Source organism: Gavia stellata, chromosome 2, assembly GCF_030936135.1.
Source record: "Gavia stellata isolate bGavSte3 chromosome 2, bGavSte3.hap2, whole genome shotgun sequence".
NCBI classification, from domain to species: Eukaryota; Metazoa; Chordata; class Aves; order Gaviiformes; family Gaviidae; genus Gavia; species Gavia stellata.
Window position 1 is genome coordinate 1,539,589 of NC_082595.1, and position 15,711 is coordinate 1,555,299.

General features: G+C 39.2%; 1 protein-coding gene across 2 annotated transcripts in view; it reads right to left on the reverse strand.

The window, feature by feature from the left end:
• NVL (nuclear VCP like) overlaps positions 1-15,711 on the reverse strand; it is a 44,621-nt gene that overhangs the window by 9,327 nt on the left and 19,583 nt on the right. For both annotated transcript variants that reach the window (XM_059832547.1, XM_059832541.1), the window contains exons 17-19: positions 14,889-15,008; positions 12,947-13,046; positions 3,172-3,278 (exon numbers count right to left, since the gene is read on the reverse strand). In XM_059832547.1, coding sequence (XP_059688530.1) covers positions 3,172-3,278; positions 12,947-13,046; positions 14,889-15,008 — 327 coding nt within the window. The remainder of the gene's footprint in view (positions 1-3,171; positions 3,279-12,946; positions 13,047-14,888; positions 15,009-15,711) is intronic.

A 15,711-nucleotide genomic window follows, 5' to 3' on the forward strand; every position in this document is an offset into this window, starting at 1 on the left:
CCCTTGAATTCTTAACAGTCAGTAGAATAATCAAGGACTAGGCAGAGTAAGGGAGCAATCTTGAATGAATCTTTGGTAGAATACCAGTTAGATAGGGGAGAAAAAACCCAAATACCCAACAACAAAAAGACAAAGGAACAGCCTGATTTTGAAACATCTTGAAAGGAGAGACTGTAACCTGGAAACGAGGAAGCCTCATACAATTTCATATGGGATACTTTAGTAATTGTTGTACAAGACTGCAAGCCAGAGAGACACCTCTGGTAACAAGAAATGTTTTACTTATTGCTTTGAGTAGCAACATACGTTGGGCATTTTTTGAGTGGGATGATCTGCCTGCTCTGGAGACAAGCTCGGCAGTATGTGCAACACAGACGCTGATACAACTTGCAGGAATATAAGTACGCTAGTAATGTCAACATGTGAAGACATGCTTCTCTTGCATAATTAATATGCAATTTGAAAAGGACTGATTTGTACAAGTTAACTGAAATAAAAGCCTTTCACAACAAAGCTTCAACCTACGTCTAGGCTGTCTGTCTTCCTTACAACCTATTCCTCCCCCTAACCTCCTTTTCTACTCCTCATGCTGCCTTTGTAAGCATCCATGTTTTCCTTCAGCAACAATTCTCAGTTTCCACATCCTGTGCATATATTCCCCAGGGATTTCTGGGAATACATACCATCACCCAGAAGCCACTCACATCTGCACCAAACATTTTGTTTTATCTAGCCCTGAGCACATATTTAAGCAAGTGTTCCTGTACCTAGAATGCATGGATGAAGTCTGACAAAAATAAGGTATTTTAATTAATTTAACATATTTTCCTCTCTTCATATTCCATGTTCTTCTTGCAGATAACTCCTATACATTTTTAAACAAAATAACAACCAATTTCTTCTTCTTAACATTAGAAATACAAATATTTGCCTAGCTTTATGAGAACTCTGGTCACTGCAGAAGCACTAGCCTCCTCATGGTATGAACACGGAAACGCACAAGGAGAAGACCCATTCAGAGAGTGTTTGTATCTCATTTCTGCTGGCCTCTTAATTAAGAATTGAGAAAAAGAATCCATTAAAGACTTAACACCTCATTCAGTACAAAGATTCGTAACCAAATTATTAAGACTAGTCTGAATTAAGTATGCATGGAAGCATCTGGCATTCCAAAAATAACATGCCCCGATAACCAAGGACAGGATCCACAGGAACCAAGCTGGTAAACACTATGCAATGCATTGCTTACATCACAAGAAGGCCCATAATCAGGTAAGGCCATAGCAAAGACTGTTTGTCAGCAGAAGACAAATATGCTCTGATAACAGGATAATGACAAGGTTACCACATCATCTGTGCCACTCCTCTTGGTGTTATCCCAACAGGAAGATAGACTGTAAGCCACAAAGATTCCCAGGAGGGAGCAAAGACATTTTTCAGCAACCTTGCCCAAGATTTATGGCAGCTGAAGCAAGTACGATTCTGAACTCTTTGATTCTTAAAGGGAATCTAGAAAAGAGTTCTAACAACCGCTTTGTCATCGCCAGTCAAGAGGAAGCCAAGAGATGAAGTGTGACTCAACACAGAGTTCCTTATCGTCGGTGTTGCACAGAAGTGATCCTGGCCCTACCACTTGGATGCACGCATCTTGGTGACTATATGTGGCTGTGAGAGTGCGAGCATGTGAAATCTATGACAGAGTGAGAGAAAATGGTTTTGTTTAATACCACCTTCCATTCCCATGAAGTCTTGCACCAAGCTTTGCTGCACTATTTTCCTACACCACTAATTACAGTAAGCGCACTTGAGACAGTTACAAATCTCCAAAGAGAGATTCTCCAGCAAAAATTAGGGCAAGCAAGGTTCAACACCTGTATGTTAAAAACAGAGCAGATGTAAACTCTATACCAGAATCCTTCTGCTCTGTTTAGACAGTCTAGTGACTGACCCTTACTACCCACTTCTCTCAGAAGGTTGGTTGTATTAACTGAGAACAAACACATAAACCCGATTTTTAAAGAACACTTTCATTTATCTTCAAAAATAAATTGGTAAAATAAAATAATTTAATTCCTTACAGTATGTTTGAAAAATGATTCATGGATGTTACACTCAAATTCTCTCTAGGTCTTTTAAAAGGCAACCATCTTCAAGAACAGGACTCTAAAAAGTTTTAACCAAAATATTTTTATAAAACTTAGAAACAATAAACTGATCTACTATTAATAGCAAATGGGGACATACTTACATTTTTTTTCTCCATAAACTAATGCATAGCATAAATGAAGGAAAGTCTAAAATCCTGAATTTGTAATGAGAACATAACTTTTGAACAACTATTTTGGCATGAAAGGACATGCTTGAATGAATCCTCCTGTGGGATTAACTATTGCCTACACCACAACTTTATGCTTACGCAAGTCTGAATTATCTTTTTTACAAATTTGCTAAATAATTTTTGCCACACATAATACAGCACTATTTTTTCACTATAGTGAAGATGTGGTCTCCTTTGCAGCTCAAAAGAAATCTGACAGGACACCTGCTCTTAACAATCAATGCTGATCTACTAGTAAAAGTATCTGAGTAATTCATAATGCTTTGTATGTTCTTTCTTTAAGGCCTTGATTACTGCTGTACCATACTTAGAGAAATACTCAAATAGAATTCTATAATCCAAGTCTCGGAAGTCCATTAACGATAGAGAGGACCCACAAAGGCAGGTATTTTACATTTTCACATTTACTTTGACCTACAACCTCTATCATCACAAGCTTCCCTTAATGCTAAAGGCAATTAAGTGTCACAATTACTGTTGAGCAAATACAGCTGGAGCTAGTGAATCATTTTGGTGAATGTGTGGAACCCCCCCCCAAAAAAGCTTACAAAACACTTCTACGCCCATTACTCACACAGATAGGAATCTTTTAATTAAATCTGTTCAAACTGTGAGTACAAAGGCAGCAGTTTCTACGTTTAACAGGTTTGCCTTACAAGATTTACCAACCCCTTGCAGTCTCGGAGCAAATTTAACAGCCGATGCGGCTGATGGTTTATTTTTATGACCTTGTGTGTTTCATGGGACAGGATCCTGCAATTATCTGTAAAATGTAATTTGTATTAAATCATTCCACCAAGCTTCAAGACAAGGATTTATTTCCAAATACTCACTTTGGTGATGGTTTTCAAAATAGCAAGTCGATCTTCAGGTGGTGGCAAACCCACATAAAGTGTTTTATCCAGTCTACCAGGACGCAGGATAGCTGGGTCAATTATATCTTAGGGAGGGAAAAAAAAGGAAAAAAAGAAAAAATTATCCAGAAACGAGATACACCCTTAGGAAAGTGTACACATGAGAAGGAATATATGCATATTTGTACCTAGATTCAAAGAAGCATTTGTGCCATGATGTGAAGCTCTGACCATTAAAATATCTGATTGAAATAGTTTAATCTCTGTCACGTAGGAGCCTACTACCTAGTACAGTTAAGCCGCATCTGCTCAAAGATGGCTTATAAATACCAGTTGCATCTCTTCACAGATGAAGACAACTCTGTCTTTGGCAATACAGTACTAGAATATTTTTACTGTCATACCTAGCATGGTCAATTGAGGGATTCCACATTAATTCACAGCAATGGAAAAAAATGCTTCCAGTTTGTTCTGTTGGAAGGAACTCTACCTGTATTAACTGTTGTGAATCTGCTTGAAAGGCACAGTGATAAGTTAAGAATAACAAGTACACAGGGCAAATCATAAGCACTCATATGTAAACTTAATTTTACTGGTCATTTGCATTTCTACTACATATTAATTTTCTGAATCGTAGAATCGGAAACCCATGAAAACACAATATAGAGCTGCAAAGTACAGAATTTGTTTCCCAGGAAGAACTACAGACTCCAAATTTTATTATGTGTGAAGTAAGAAACCAAAAATCATCACAAATGTTTCTAGAAAACCATTCAAAACTTAATTGTAATAGAAATGTCTAGCAGCCTTTTAGCACCACAGGCTTCAATACTGAACTTGCACAAGCAGTAAGTCAGGGTATAAATACTAAGGACTATTGGTATAGTAACAGATACAAACAGGGCATCTAACCTGGGAAAGATCTCAATTCCTGTCCGTGTTTCAGCACAAACTACCTGGACAAAGTTTCTAAATGCTTCTTGATACCCCACTTCCCCATCTACCAAAACCAGTGATGGTATTACTTGCTCTATTTCACTAAGGGATTCTAATAACCCATAGCCTACATACTACAGTAATATGAACAGCAAAGTCACAAAAGCACCCACAGAAGATAGAAAGAAAACTGTACTTTTAGCATAACAGACTTTTTTGAAGTCTGTATGTTCTATAGATGTGTTAGGAAGCTACTGCAAACACCTTATCCAAAAGTAACATTTGAAAGTTACACCTAAGTCTTAAGCTGGAAACTATCAAGGACTCCAAATGAAGCTGTCAACAGCCTTACAATCATTACATCCTCTTGACAAGATGTAGCTAACAGATAAAAAACATGCATTCATGTATATTAAAGGTGAAGAACTGGGAAAAGTTAAGCTGTTAATCCTTACTGTACAGATGTTTAGAAGAACAACCAAAACTAAACCAAAAGACCACTCACCCAAACCCCAAAAGAGTAGCATGGAAGCACAGCTATCCCTTTTTCACAAATGAAAAAAGTTTGCTTAACTCTGTCAAGATTCCAGCTACCTGATCCTACCACAATGTAGTCGTGATTCACTTTTTAAAGATGTGCATAGTTTTGTTCAAGTTACTCTCTCACCTATGCTTAAAGGACAAAAAGTAGAATGAGATGCATACATTAAAAAGTGCTCCACTATCTTTTTCTTGGACAAAAGCAATTTTTTTTTTCCCAAGATACAGCAGTCATGGCCAGAAGCATCTATATAGGCAAAAATCAGCTATTCTGAATGCAACAAGTATGGTGAGAAAAAAGGAAGAACTTGATGTATTAATTTAATCCAGACCAGATGAAACAAGGGTTAAACAGGATCCCTGCCATGGCAAGCCTACACAAAAACATCTTGTATGTCTGTGCATAGTGCTGTATGATACTTTATCTTGCTTTTGGCACAAGTGCTCTTTCCTGTTTTTGTGTCTTGCCACATACAAGATGAGATGACAAAGTTCGCTCAACAGATCAATTACAAACATCAAAACAAATACTCTCAATAGGGATTGCATTACACCACCATGCACTTAACTTCCCCATTCTAAGGTTTCAAAAGCTCTTTAAAAATATTAAGCTTGATATAGAAAATACTGTTTCCATTTTGCATGCTGAGAACATGGCACTTGCCACGTTATTTGTCCAACAACACAAAGTTAGTGATCCAGTCTAAAGATGCATTCATCCATTTGTATGTAAATTATTACATTGCCCACATTCAAAGAGTTACCAGAACTCATACTAACTCAATAAGCTGCAGTAATGGTGGTTTACAATGAGAAGACCATACCAAAGTTTAAAACACAGATCTACACTCACCATCTCCTTATGAGTCAGTTCACTTCACTCTGCAGGTTCAGGCCTGGGCCTGAAGTTCTTGAAAATTCAAGTCACGTTAACACAGAAATTAGTATTTACTCCTTGGTCAAACTCACTCATTAGATGCACTTCATGTCTGTTTAAAGAATTGAATAGTGCTCTCCTTTTAGGAATTTCAAAGCATTCCATCCTGATAAATCATAATGTTCTCTCCATATCTATTATATCAAAACTTATCTAAACAGAAGAGAGTCAACTGATTTTAGATACATTTAACATTTTAATGAAATTAAGGTAGTTATCATAGATACCTCTTTCAAAGCCTGTTATTATCTCTCAGGTTTGGAAGTGAAACATGGAAATGTGGTAACACACAACACTTCTTTTCCAAGCAGCTGTCTCATGGAGAGAATATACTTCTATTAAGAGAAATGTCTAGTTAATAATTTTCTGTCTTGGTTTTCTGATGTAGTCAATGATGTTGTCTATGTCCTTAGAAGACTGTAGTACCATCTTCCAAATAATTTGGCAAAATTACATAGGACGACATTTACAGCACATCCATTCCTTGCTTTGTTTTTAAAGGTTAAAACAGGTACTTGCCTCTAGAGAATTATGTAATATTTCAGTTTGCTACACTGCTCTCCAAACTACTGCAAAATGTTATCCTTTTCATTAAATTCTATTGAAAATATCTTTGCATGCATCCCTATAATGTGACATCCTGTTGTCCTATAATAAAATCTATTAGTCTCACACTCATTTCCAATTGATTATTCATGCCTTATCTCAACTGTACAAGAGTCAACAATGTTTGCGAAAGTTCAGTGCATACCAACATCAATGACTATTATGCCGAGTCCATCAAACTTCTCCTACACTCACTACAGCTTTTAAAATTATATTTGAAGTATACAAGATCTAGGTCCTCACATTTATGACATTCTGGAACATAGGCTCAGAAGACCTAAAAGGTTTTCTGAGAGTCCAGATGAACACTGCAGTTAACAACTTTGCTCCTACACCACGAACAAACTCCCCTAAAGCTACTGTGAGAGATACGTAACATTCAAGGGCTGGTGAAACACAGAATTTGTGTGAATTAGAACTATGATGGAAAAAAATGTTCCATGCCTCACATACTAGGTGCTTTTCTTGGATCTTATCTTACCTTTAATTCGGCAACATGTATAAACAGGTATAAACATAACAAACAAAAAAAGCCAAACCAAAACTGTAACTATTGTCAGAGACTAAAGGAAAGATTATTTTTTTTACTGTGTTTCAAAACATGTGGTTCAGGTCAATAGCTCTAGAAAACTAACATAAACTTGCTGAAGAGAAACAGAACTCACTGAAACTAGGACCATGCTCTAAGATAACAGTAGAAGGGGAATTTTGCAAGAATTAATTTTTAAAAGCTAGAGAAAAAGACCATGAATAAAAGCAAAGACATCATCACAATTTACATCAAGCTTAAATCACTATCAGTTTGTAGTGTTTCACTGATTTCTTGTCTGTTTCCCCAGGTTGCATACAGTTCCTTAGATCCCATGGTAAATGCTGCTGATGGTCAGCTTTTCTTTAAAGAGCTTATAAATGTCCAAAGCCTGGGGAAGTAAGAAAAGAGCAGAAAGCAGCAGTATCCAATACTGAAACTCACACTGGTAACTAGAAAATTGTGGGAAATTACAGACCTTAGCTAACAGTAGTGCTTGATGGTTTTGTAAGCATTTAGTCTCGGATTTGGGGAAGTAAGTAGACTGAAAAAGAGTATAATTACTCTGACCCATAAAGTTTCTAACAGCACATGACACTTCTGCCTGTTGTTTTTTTTTCCGTCTCTCTTTTAATGACATTGAGTGCTTTAAAAGCTTAATCCTCTTCAGACAAAGTTTGACGTTGGTTCTGCATTTAGGTGGAAAGAGATTGAGTTGGGAATACTGCATCCCTGCTAATTTAGCAGTAGTCAAGAAAGATCTACAGAGGACTTTCAAAGTCACTGAGTAAGTGCAAAAAAACCTTTCAAATAGCCTGCTTTAAGGACAGATCAAAGGCTTATTTCAGCACTGCCAGATAAGAACTACCACTTGCGGATTGTATATGATAAACAAAGGAACCAATCTATTGTACCTGCCCTTTTGGCAAAATGGGACTTAGAGCGTTCCAAGTCCTTAAAGACTATTAGGGTACATAAACTACCACCATTTCACAAAATGGTGGTAGGACCTTGTCACAGGTCCTAACACTTCACTGGAACAACTGTGCCAGGAACATACCTTGATGCCAAAACTGGGTGAGCCACCGCTACCCTACTGCTAGTACTATTATTCTTTAGAATAATAATATTTTTATGAGAGAAGACTCTTCTTTTGGCACAATGGTCTCTGAGACTACAATGCTGACAACGTACACTAACAGTCATGCACAGTAACAGCAACCAACTATAAAAGCTACCATGCATGCAACCACTCTAAAAAAGAAGCATCTTGAAAAGCCATTTTCTCTCCCATTAAATTATACTAACATGTATTAAAAAAAGACATTTCACAACACTGGCCCAGTGGAAGATTTCAGGAAGTTCTGCTGGGACATATATATTATTTAGATTTATATTACACAACCCCCCAGCACCTCTATTCAACATAAATATGACAGAAAAAAAACCTTCCATACAAGTGTCAGACTTATAAGCAAAAGAGCTTTTCGGGCACCACAACTTTCATTGTTTGCAGGAATGATTTAAATATACTAGCCAGTATAATCTATGGTTGTCCTACAGGTCTCTGCTTGGACATTTATTTCTTACCTCAAATTCACTTTTTTCATCAATGTCACTGGCTAGTAATACACCGCTGAGTTCACACCTTACAAATTTCCCAGTTTGCCTCAAATAATAGTTCAACCCTCACTACTAAGGGAAGTTTGGTAATTTTAACTATTCCAGTATAGTAAAACAGTACATCTACCACTGCAACTGAACAAGGCAACAGTGACTTTTTAAAACTGAAAAAAAAAAATCCCCAAACCATTACAGAGGTACTTTATACCAACATAATGGTAAAACTGCACCCAATATGAGGCTTATAAAGGGATGGATTGACAATTGCACAGATGTCTATTTCATATATGCATGAAAATGAGACCCATAAGCAAGTACTGAATCAGTGTAAATCTAAACCCAGCAAAGCTGAGAATTAGGACAAACCTGCCACACACAAGTATTCGTAACTTGAAATTAACATGTGAGCAACATTTACTCTGAACTGGCCCTTGTAAAGCTACAAAACTACTTGCACTCAGCTGCCTCTACGAGAGGAGCCATTAGCTCAGAACAGTGCCACGTACACAAACTGGCCCTAAAAGTATTCGCCCCATGTACACCTGTGGTACATCTGAGGTGGCCCTGCAGGAAGTCAAGCTGGATGTGTCCTCAACTTCAAAAGTGTTGGAATTCACACCCCAAGCTACCAGTCAGGGATAACGACGAGTTTACTGTCATCAGCAATTAGATACGAAGCCCTTGAGAAACACTAACAGATAAGGCTGCTTGATATAAATAGATGCACTAGCATAACTAATGTAGTGAGAGATCTCTTTCTTAAGGCAACTTGATGACACTAGTACTAACACCCTTGGTACATCCAACCATATCTATATCACAGAATCATAGAATAGTTTACATTGGAAAAGACCTTTAAGTCCAACCATTAACCTAACCCTGCCAAGTCCACCACTAAACCATGTCCTTAAGTGCCACATCTACATGTCTTTTAAATACCTCCAGGGATGGTGACTCCACCACTTCCCTGGGCTTGACAACCCTTTCAGTGAAGAAATTTTTCCTAATATCCAGCCTAAACCTCCCCTGGCACAACTTGAGGCCATTTCCTCTTGTTTGTTCTCTGGGAGAAGAGACCCGACACCCACCTCACCACAACCCCCTTTCAGGTAGTTGTAGAGAGCGATGAGGTCTCCTCTCAGCCTCCTCTTCTCCAGACTGAACAACCCCAGCTCCCTCAGCCGCTCCTCATCAGACTTGTGCTCCAGACACCTCACCAGCTTAGTCGCCCTTCTCTGGACACGCTCCAGCACCTCAATGTGCTTCTTGTGGTGAGAGGCCCAAAACTGAACACAGGATTCGAGATGCGGCCTCACCCACGTTGAGTACAGGGGCACGATCACCTCCCTACTGCTGCTGGCCACACCATTTCTGATACAGGCCAGGATGCTGTTGGCCACCTGGGCACACTGCTGGCTCATCTTCAGCCGGCTGTCGATCAGCACCCCCAGGTCCTTTTCCACCGGGCAGCTTTTCAGCCACTCGTCCCCAAGCCTGTAGCGTTGCATGGGGTTGTTGTGACCCAAGTGCAGGACCTGGCACTTGGCCTTGTTGAACCTCATACAATTGGCCTGGGCCCATCGATCCAGCCTGTCCAGATCCCTCTGCAGAGCCTTCCGACCCTCCAGCAGATCAACACTCCCACCCAACTTGATGCCCTCTGCAAACTTACTGAGGGAGCACTCAATCCCCTCGTCCAGATCATTGATAAAGCTATTAAACAGAACTGACCCCAGTACTGAGCCCTGGGGAACACCACTTGTGACCGGCCACCAACTGGATTTGACTCCATTCACCACAACTCCTTGGGCCCGGCCACCCAGCCAGTTTTATACCCAGCAAAGAGTATGCCCATCCAAACCACGAGCATCCAGTTTCTCAAGGAGAATGCTGTGGGAAATGGTGTCAATGGCTTTACTAAAGTCTAGGTAGACTATACCCACAGCCTTTCCCTCATCCACTAAGCGGGTCACCTTGTCACAGAAGGAGATCAGGTTAGTTAAGCAGGGCCTGTCTTTCATAAACTCATGCTGCCTGGTTGTCCTGTATATCTCGCATGATAGCACTCGATATGATCTGCTCCATAACTTTCCCTGGCACCAAGGTCAGACTGACAGGCCTGTAGTTCCCCAGATCCTCCTTCCAGCCCTTCTTGTAGACGGGCACCACATTTGCTAACTTCCAGTCAACTGAGACCTCCCCAGTTAGCCAAGACTGCTGAACCTCACAACATCCTTGTAGTCTTCCTGAGTGGCCTGCTGCTTCTTCCAAAGGTCATAAGCTCTCCTTTTTATCCGGAGTTCCAGCCAAAGCTCTCTGTTCAGCCAGGCTGGTCATCTTCCCCACTGGCTTGTCTTCCAGCACATGGGAATGGCCTGCTCCTGCACCTGTAAGACTTCCTTCTTGAAGAGTGTCCCGCCTTCCTGGACTACTTTGCCCCTCAGGTCTGCCTCCCAAGGCACTCTGTCAACCAGGCTTCTAAACAGGCCAAAGTCAGCCCTCTGGAAGTCCAAGGTAGTAGTTCTGTGGACTCCCCTCCTTACTTCTCCGAGAATCGAAAACTATCATTTTGTGATCACTATGCCCAAGACGGCCTCCAACCATCACATCACCCACAAGTCCTTCTCTGTTCGCAAACAACAGGTCCAGCGGGGCGCCTTCCCTATTTGTCTCACTACCAGCTGTGTCAGGAAGTTAGCTTCCACACATTCCAGGAACATCCCAGACTGTTTCTTCTCTGCCGTATTGTATTTCCAGCAGACATCTGGTAAGTTGAAGTCCCCCATGAGAACAAGGGCTAGCGATTGTAAGACTTCTCCCAGCTGCTTATAAAATATTTTGTCTTCCTCTTCATCCTGGTTGGGTGGTCTATAACAGACTCTCACCATGGTATCTATCTTGTTGGCCTTCCCCCTGATTCTTACCCATAAATGCTCAACCCTATTGTCAGCATCATTAAGCTCTAGACAATCAAAACACTCCCTACTATACCGGGCTACCCCACCGCATCTCCTTCCTTGCCTGTCCCTTCTGAAGAGTTTAGAGCCATCCACCGCAGCACTCCAGTTGTGCAAATCATCTCACCATGTTTCCGTGATGGCAACTATATCATAGTTATATATATATGGATGTGCTACATTGTATAACCTTAATTCTCTTTTCTACATTGGATTAGATAGGTCAGAATCATCAAGCTCATGCAAGGAAAACTTACCGCTTTAAATCAATGAATTTCTACAAGCAGATACAGATTTAAAGCATCTACTGCTCATACTTCACCATGTAGAAGACTTGATAGTCTGTCATGGTGCAAAGAAATCAAGAGACAGGAAAAATTTCCTCAAAATCTTTGAATATTTTGACCATTGGAAAAAAACAAAACACCTCATAGTTGCCTATTTCAGGCTATTTCAGACCAAATTTTCCTTAATCTATAGGACCCAAGCAATCTGTCAAGTATTTTAACTTTCTCATCTTCCAACTTATATCCAAAGTAGCTATGCTACTTTTTTTTCCTTGGTAAGCCGTTTCTCATCAGAATTCTACATCTTGTCTTACTTAATACATGCAGGTATGAAACAAAGAACTTTGTCTTGTCATTACTAGTAATTTGCCAAATATGCGCTCTAGGCGCAAAGGTTCTTTCCAAAATTCTGGTACCTACACCCGTATGGTTTTACCAAGATAGACTAGTAACCCTGTATTTAATTTCAGTTGCAATACTCAGAAAAATGCTCATAACCAAGGAAGTGCAACATCTTAATGCATATGTTTCTTTCTATACTAACAACAAATTCCTTTACTTCTAACTCTCAGCATCTAGACAGAGTTCAAATTCCAGAAGAGATAAGCTTCTTGCTATGTATAAAATACAAGACTTCTCCATAATACAAAAAAAACCAGGCAGAAAGTTGTTTGTAAAACACATGATGTTTGTAAAGTCGATGTCGGTGTTTAGCTTATTAACCAAGAAGATGCTGCAGGAATTGCAAAAGCAATTGCAAAAATTGAAGAGCCAGCAAGGGAGTACAGACAGCTGTCAATACCAAAGCTTGACAGAACATGAGGGAACAGCAGAATAACTTCAGGCTGAGGGAACCGAGTTTGGAATATGAAGCCCAGGAAGCAAGAGATAAGCAAATGGAAAAATAATTTAACATGAGACATGCCTCAAGGCAAAAAAAAACCAAAACAAAACAAAAAAAAAAAGCAGAAAACTGTAAGGTTGCTTTGGATAGAAAATCAATGCAACCAGCAAAAAATATATGTTTTAGTTCTTTGTTCTTCTTTTACGTTCCAAGGAGATAATCCAAAATCCAATTAAGTCAAAGGACTTAAAAATCATTTTACAGCAATGGTATCAGGTGCTAATTGAGACACATTTTAAAGAGGTTGCTTCATCTCACACTGTCACAAGAATGTGGAACAGACTAATTGATCAGAAAAGGTTTGGATTCGAGGAGACACTGTAATTTTAAGTACAGAACAAGGTTATGAAATTCAAATATGTAAGAACACATGCTTTCATCAGAAGAGAACCAAGGACATCTGATTTCTCTTGTTTATGATTTTTGGGTCTTTACCTGGCCTGTTTGTGGCAGCCATAATGAAAACTTGCTGACGATTCTCCAGACCATCCATCTCTGTGAGTAACTGGTTAACTACTCGGACACTGGCTCCTGACTTTAAAAGGAGAAATTTGTCAACAAAACTGAGGAAACAGTGGGAATGCGAATATTTCAAACTAAAAGATCTACTAGCTCCTCCCCCCCCCCGCCGAAATACTATTCAAAGAAAAATTTTCTTTTTTGTACTTTTAACGTAGCTGCATTCTGGATTTCTATCATAGTCTAAGCTTGTTCTACCCCAAATTCATGCCACCTGTATACCCACCACACATTTTAACATGTGGCAAATCTTTTCTTTCCCACTAAAAATTACGGACTCACTTAAAGTAGTATATATAGATATTTATGCTAATCATTCTCCCGTCTATCTCAACAAGAACATGCAAAACTTCTCAATATTCAGGCTTTGGGAAAAAAAAAAGTTCTCCAAATATTTAAACCCCTGAAACAATACTTTCAGCAGCTGAGCTACTCAGAGTTAAATGTCAGCTCCATAATACTGACATCCTATAATCAAACTCAATAGCTTAATCTGAATTTCATTCTAGATTTGGGGATACAGAGAAAGCACAGGAGCTGGAGAACAAGAGTTCAATTATGCAGTAAAACTGCTTGATGATTTTGAAGAATGTTGTTCTAAGTATTAGTGTTTAATTTTAAACATACAAAAATATAAATCTACCTACAGATAAGTAGAATATGTGGTGAAAATGCACATAGGTCTCAAAAAGCCAATGGAAACACCAAACACCACTGAGTTTCAATTATGAATCCCAAGGATTGTCACCAGTATTACAGCCTGAGTAATACAGTCACCAGTATCCTGCCCAGACAGTACCTCTACATGGTCAAAGGAGGCTGTGAAAAGCTGGGGTGGGCTTCTAGGCACCAAGTTACTGCCTGCTGCAGCTGCCAGCGAAGGGAAATATAGTGAGGCCTAAGCACACGTGTTCCCCCTCCTTGGCTACCATCTATGCCTACTGTGGTACCTAGTACTGGACACCATCTTTTACGGCTCTGTGTGAACCACCACCTCAGGACATTCAAGAAATCAAGTCTGAACTTTTCAGCTTGGCTATCTTTCACAGGAAATGAAGCATGCAAATTCAGAAGACAAGGTACGAGTCAGAAACAGTTGATGAAACTTCCTCTCTCCTACAGACTGAAACTGCAGTCTTTCTGTTAACGTCATTGATGGCAATATCTGAACAGTACTGAACTCAACTTGTCTGTTGAAAAAAAGCATCATTTCTTTCAGCCATCAACATACATGCACAGTATCATAAAACAGATGCACCTCCTCTGCATAAAAAACAGAACAGCTTTCCTTTCAACACATTAACAGTTTGCGCTAAGAAAACACCCTCCCCCCAAAAGCAGAAGTTAATTCTAGGTGTAGATAGTTCCTATTCCAAAAGAAAAAAAATAAAAAATATCAAGACAGAGAAAACTTCACGGGTAGAATAACTCTGAAGTCTAATGCACTCCACTTACACTCCTGCCCGTAATATTTTCATGATGCAGTTCACATTGTTCAAATCAATACATACTTCATGTGAGCATTACAGTTGCGCGCAGGTATCAGGATTTGGCCATAAATTAAACATGATATTAAACTGCACTTCATCTTCTCCTATGGCTCTACACAGCAAAGTTGGTGGATACACATACGTTCTCTGGATATTATTTTCTATATATACATAGATACTAAAAAAAGTGTTAAGCTTTATGAAATTTGACGAACATATTTTTCCTCAAATATGAGAAAGCCTATCGGATTGTTCTTCTTGGGAGATACTGAACATAGTATCCTTCCAGGTACTTCTGTTGTGGCATAATGCCACAAAAGCTGCAACTGAGATAATTTATTTATGGAGATATTTTAAAACGGACTCACTTCACGGTCAGATCTCCGAGGGCACAAAGCATCAACTTCATCAAAAAATATAACACAAGGGGCTGAATTCCTGGCACGCTGGAATACCTGACGTACAGCACGTTCACTTTCACCAACATACTAAAACAAATGACAAATCACAGCGAAACAATGTAAGACATGAAGATTTTGCTTGGGGAAAAAAACCCAAAACAGTTTTATAAACACTATTTGAGGTGCTTTGCAAGGGAGAAGTGCAACCTGCTAATCAGTTTACTTCTGATAACAGTCTGTTATCTCTATTTCCTTACTGATCAAGATTTACATGGGCACTAGTTGTCACTAGCTTACTTTTGACAGTTTGCAGTACATTCAGAGTTTAATAGAATTCCTACTTTCTGGGGAAAAAATCTAACTTGTCATCATTCTGCTTATGAGAATTAACAAATACAATCTTCATTAAGGACCTTGTTGTTATTCAACTATTCATAAACAAAGCCGGTGAGCAATCTGAACACAATGAACATCTGAAGTTCATATAGTAGTTACCTGAAGACAGGGGGGTTGGTGGTAGGGAACTGAAAAGTAAGCCAGAATTTCACTTTGAATGGCAAATTGCAGGGAAGGGGGTTGCCAAGTTGTAAATGCAAACACTTCTTTTTTTCCAAACAAACATGTTTTGATACAATTTATGTCTTAACACAGTCTCTGAATCGCAGCCAGACGTTTTCCTTTACTCCACAAGGAAGTAGGGCTCCTCGTTAACTTAAGAGTTCTATTTCCTGCCTGTATCAATACGCGAAGTACACATTAAAAAAAATGTTTGCGAAAAGAATAATCAAAT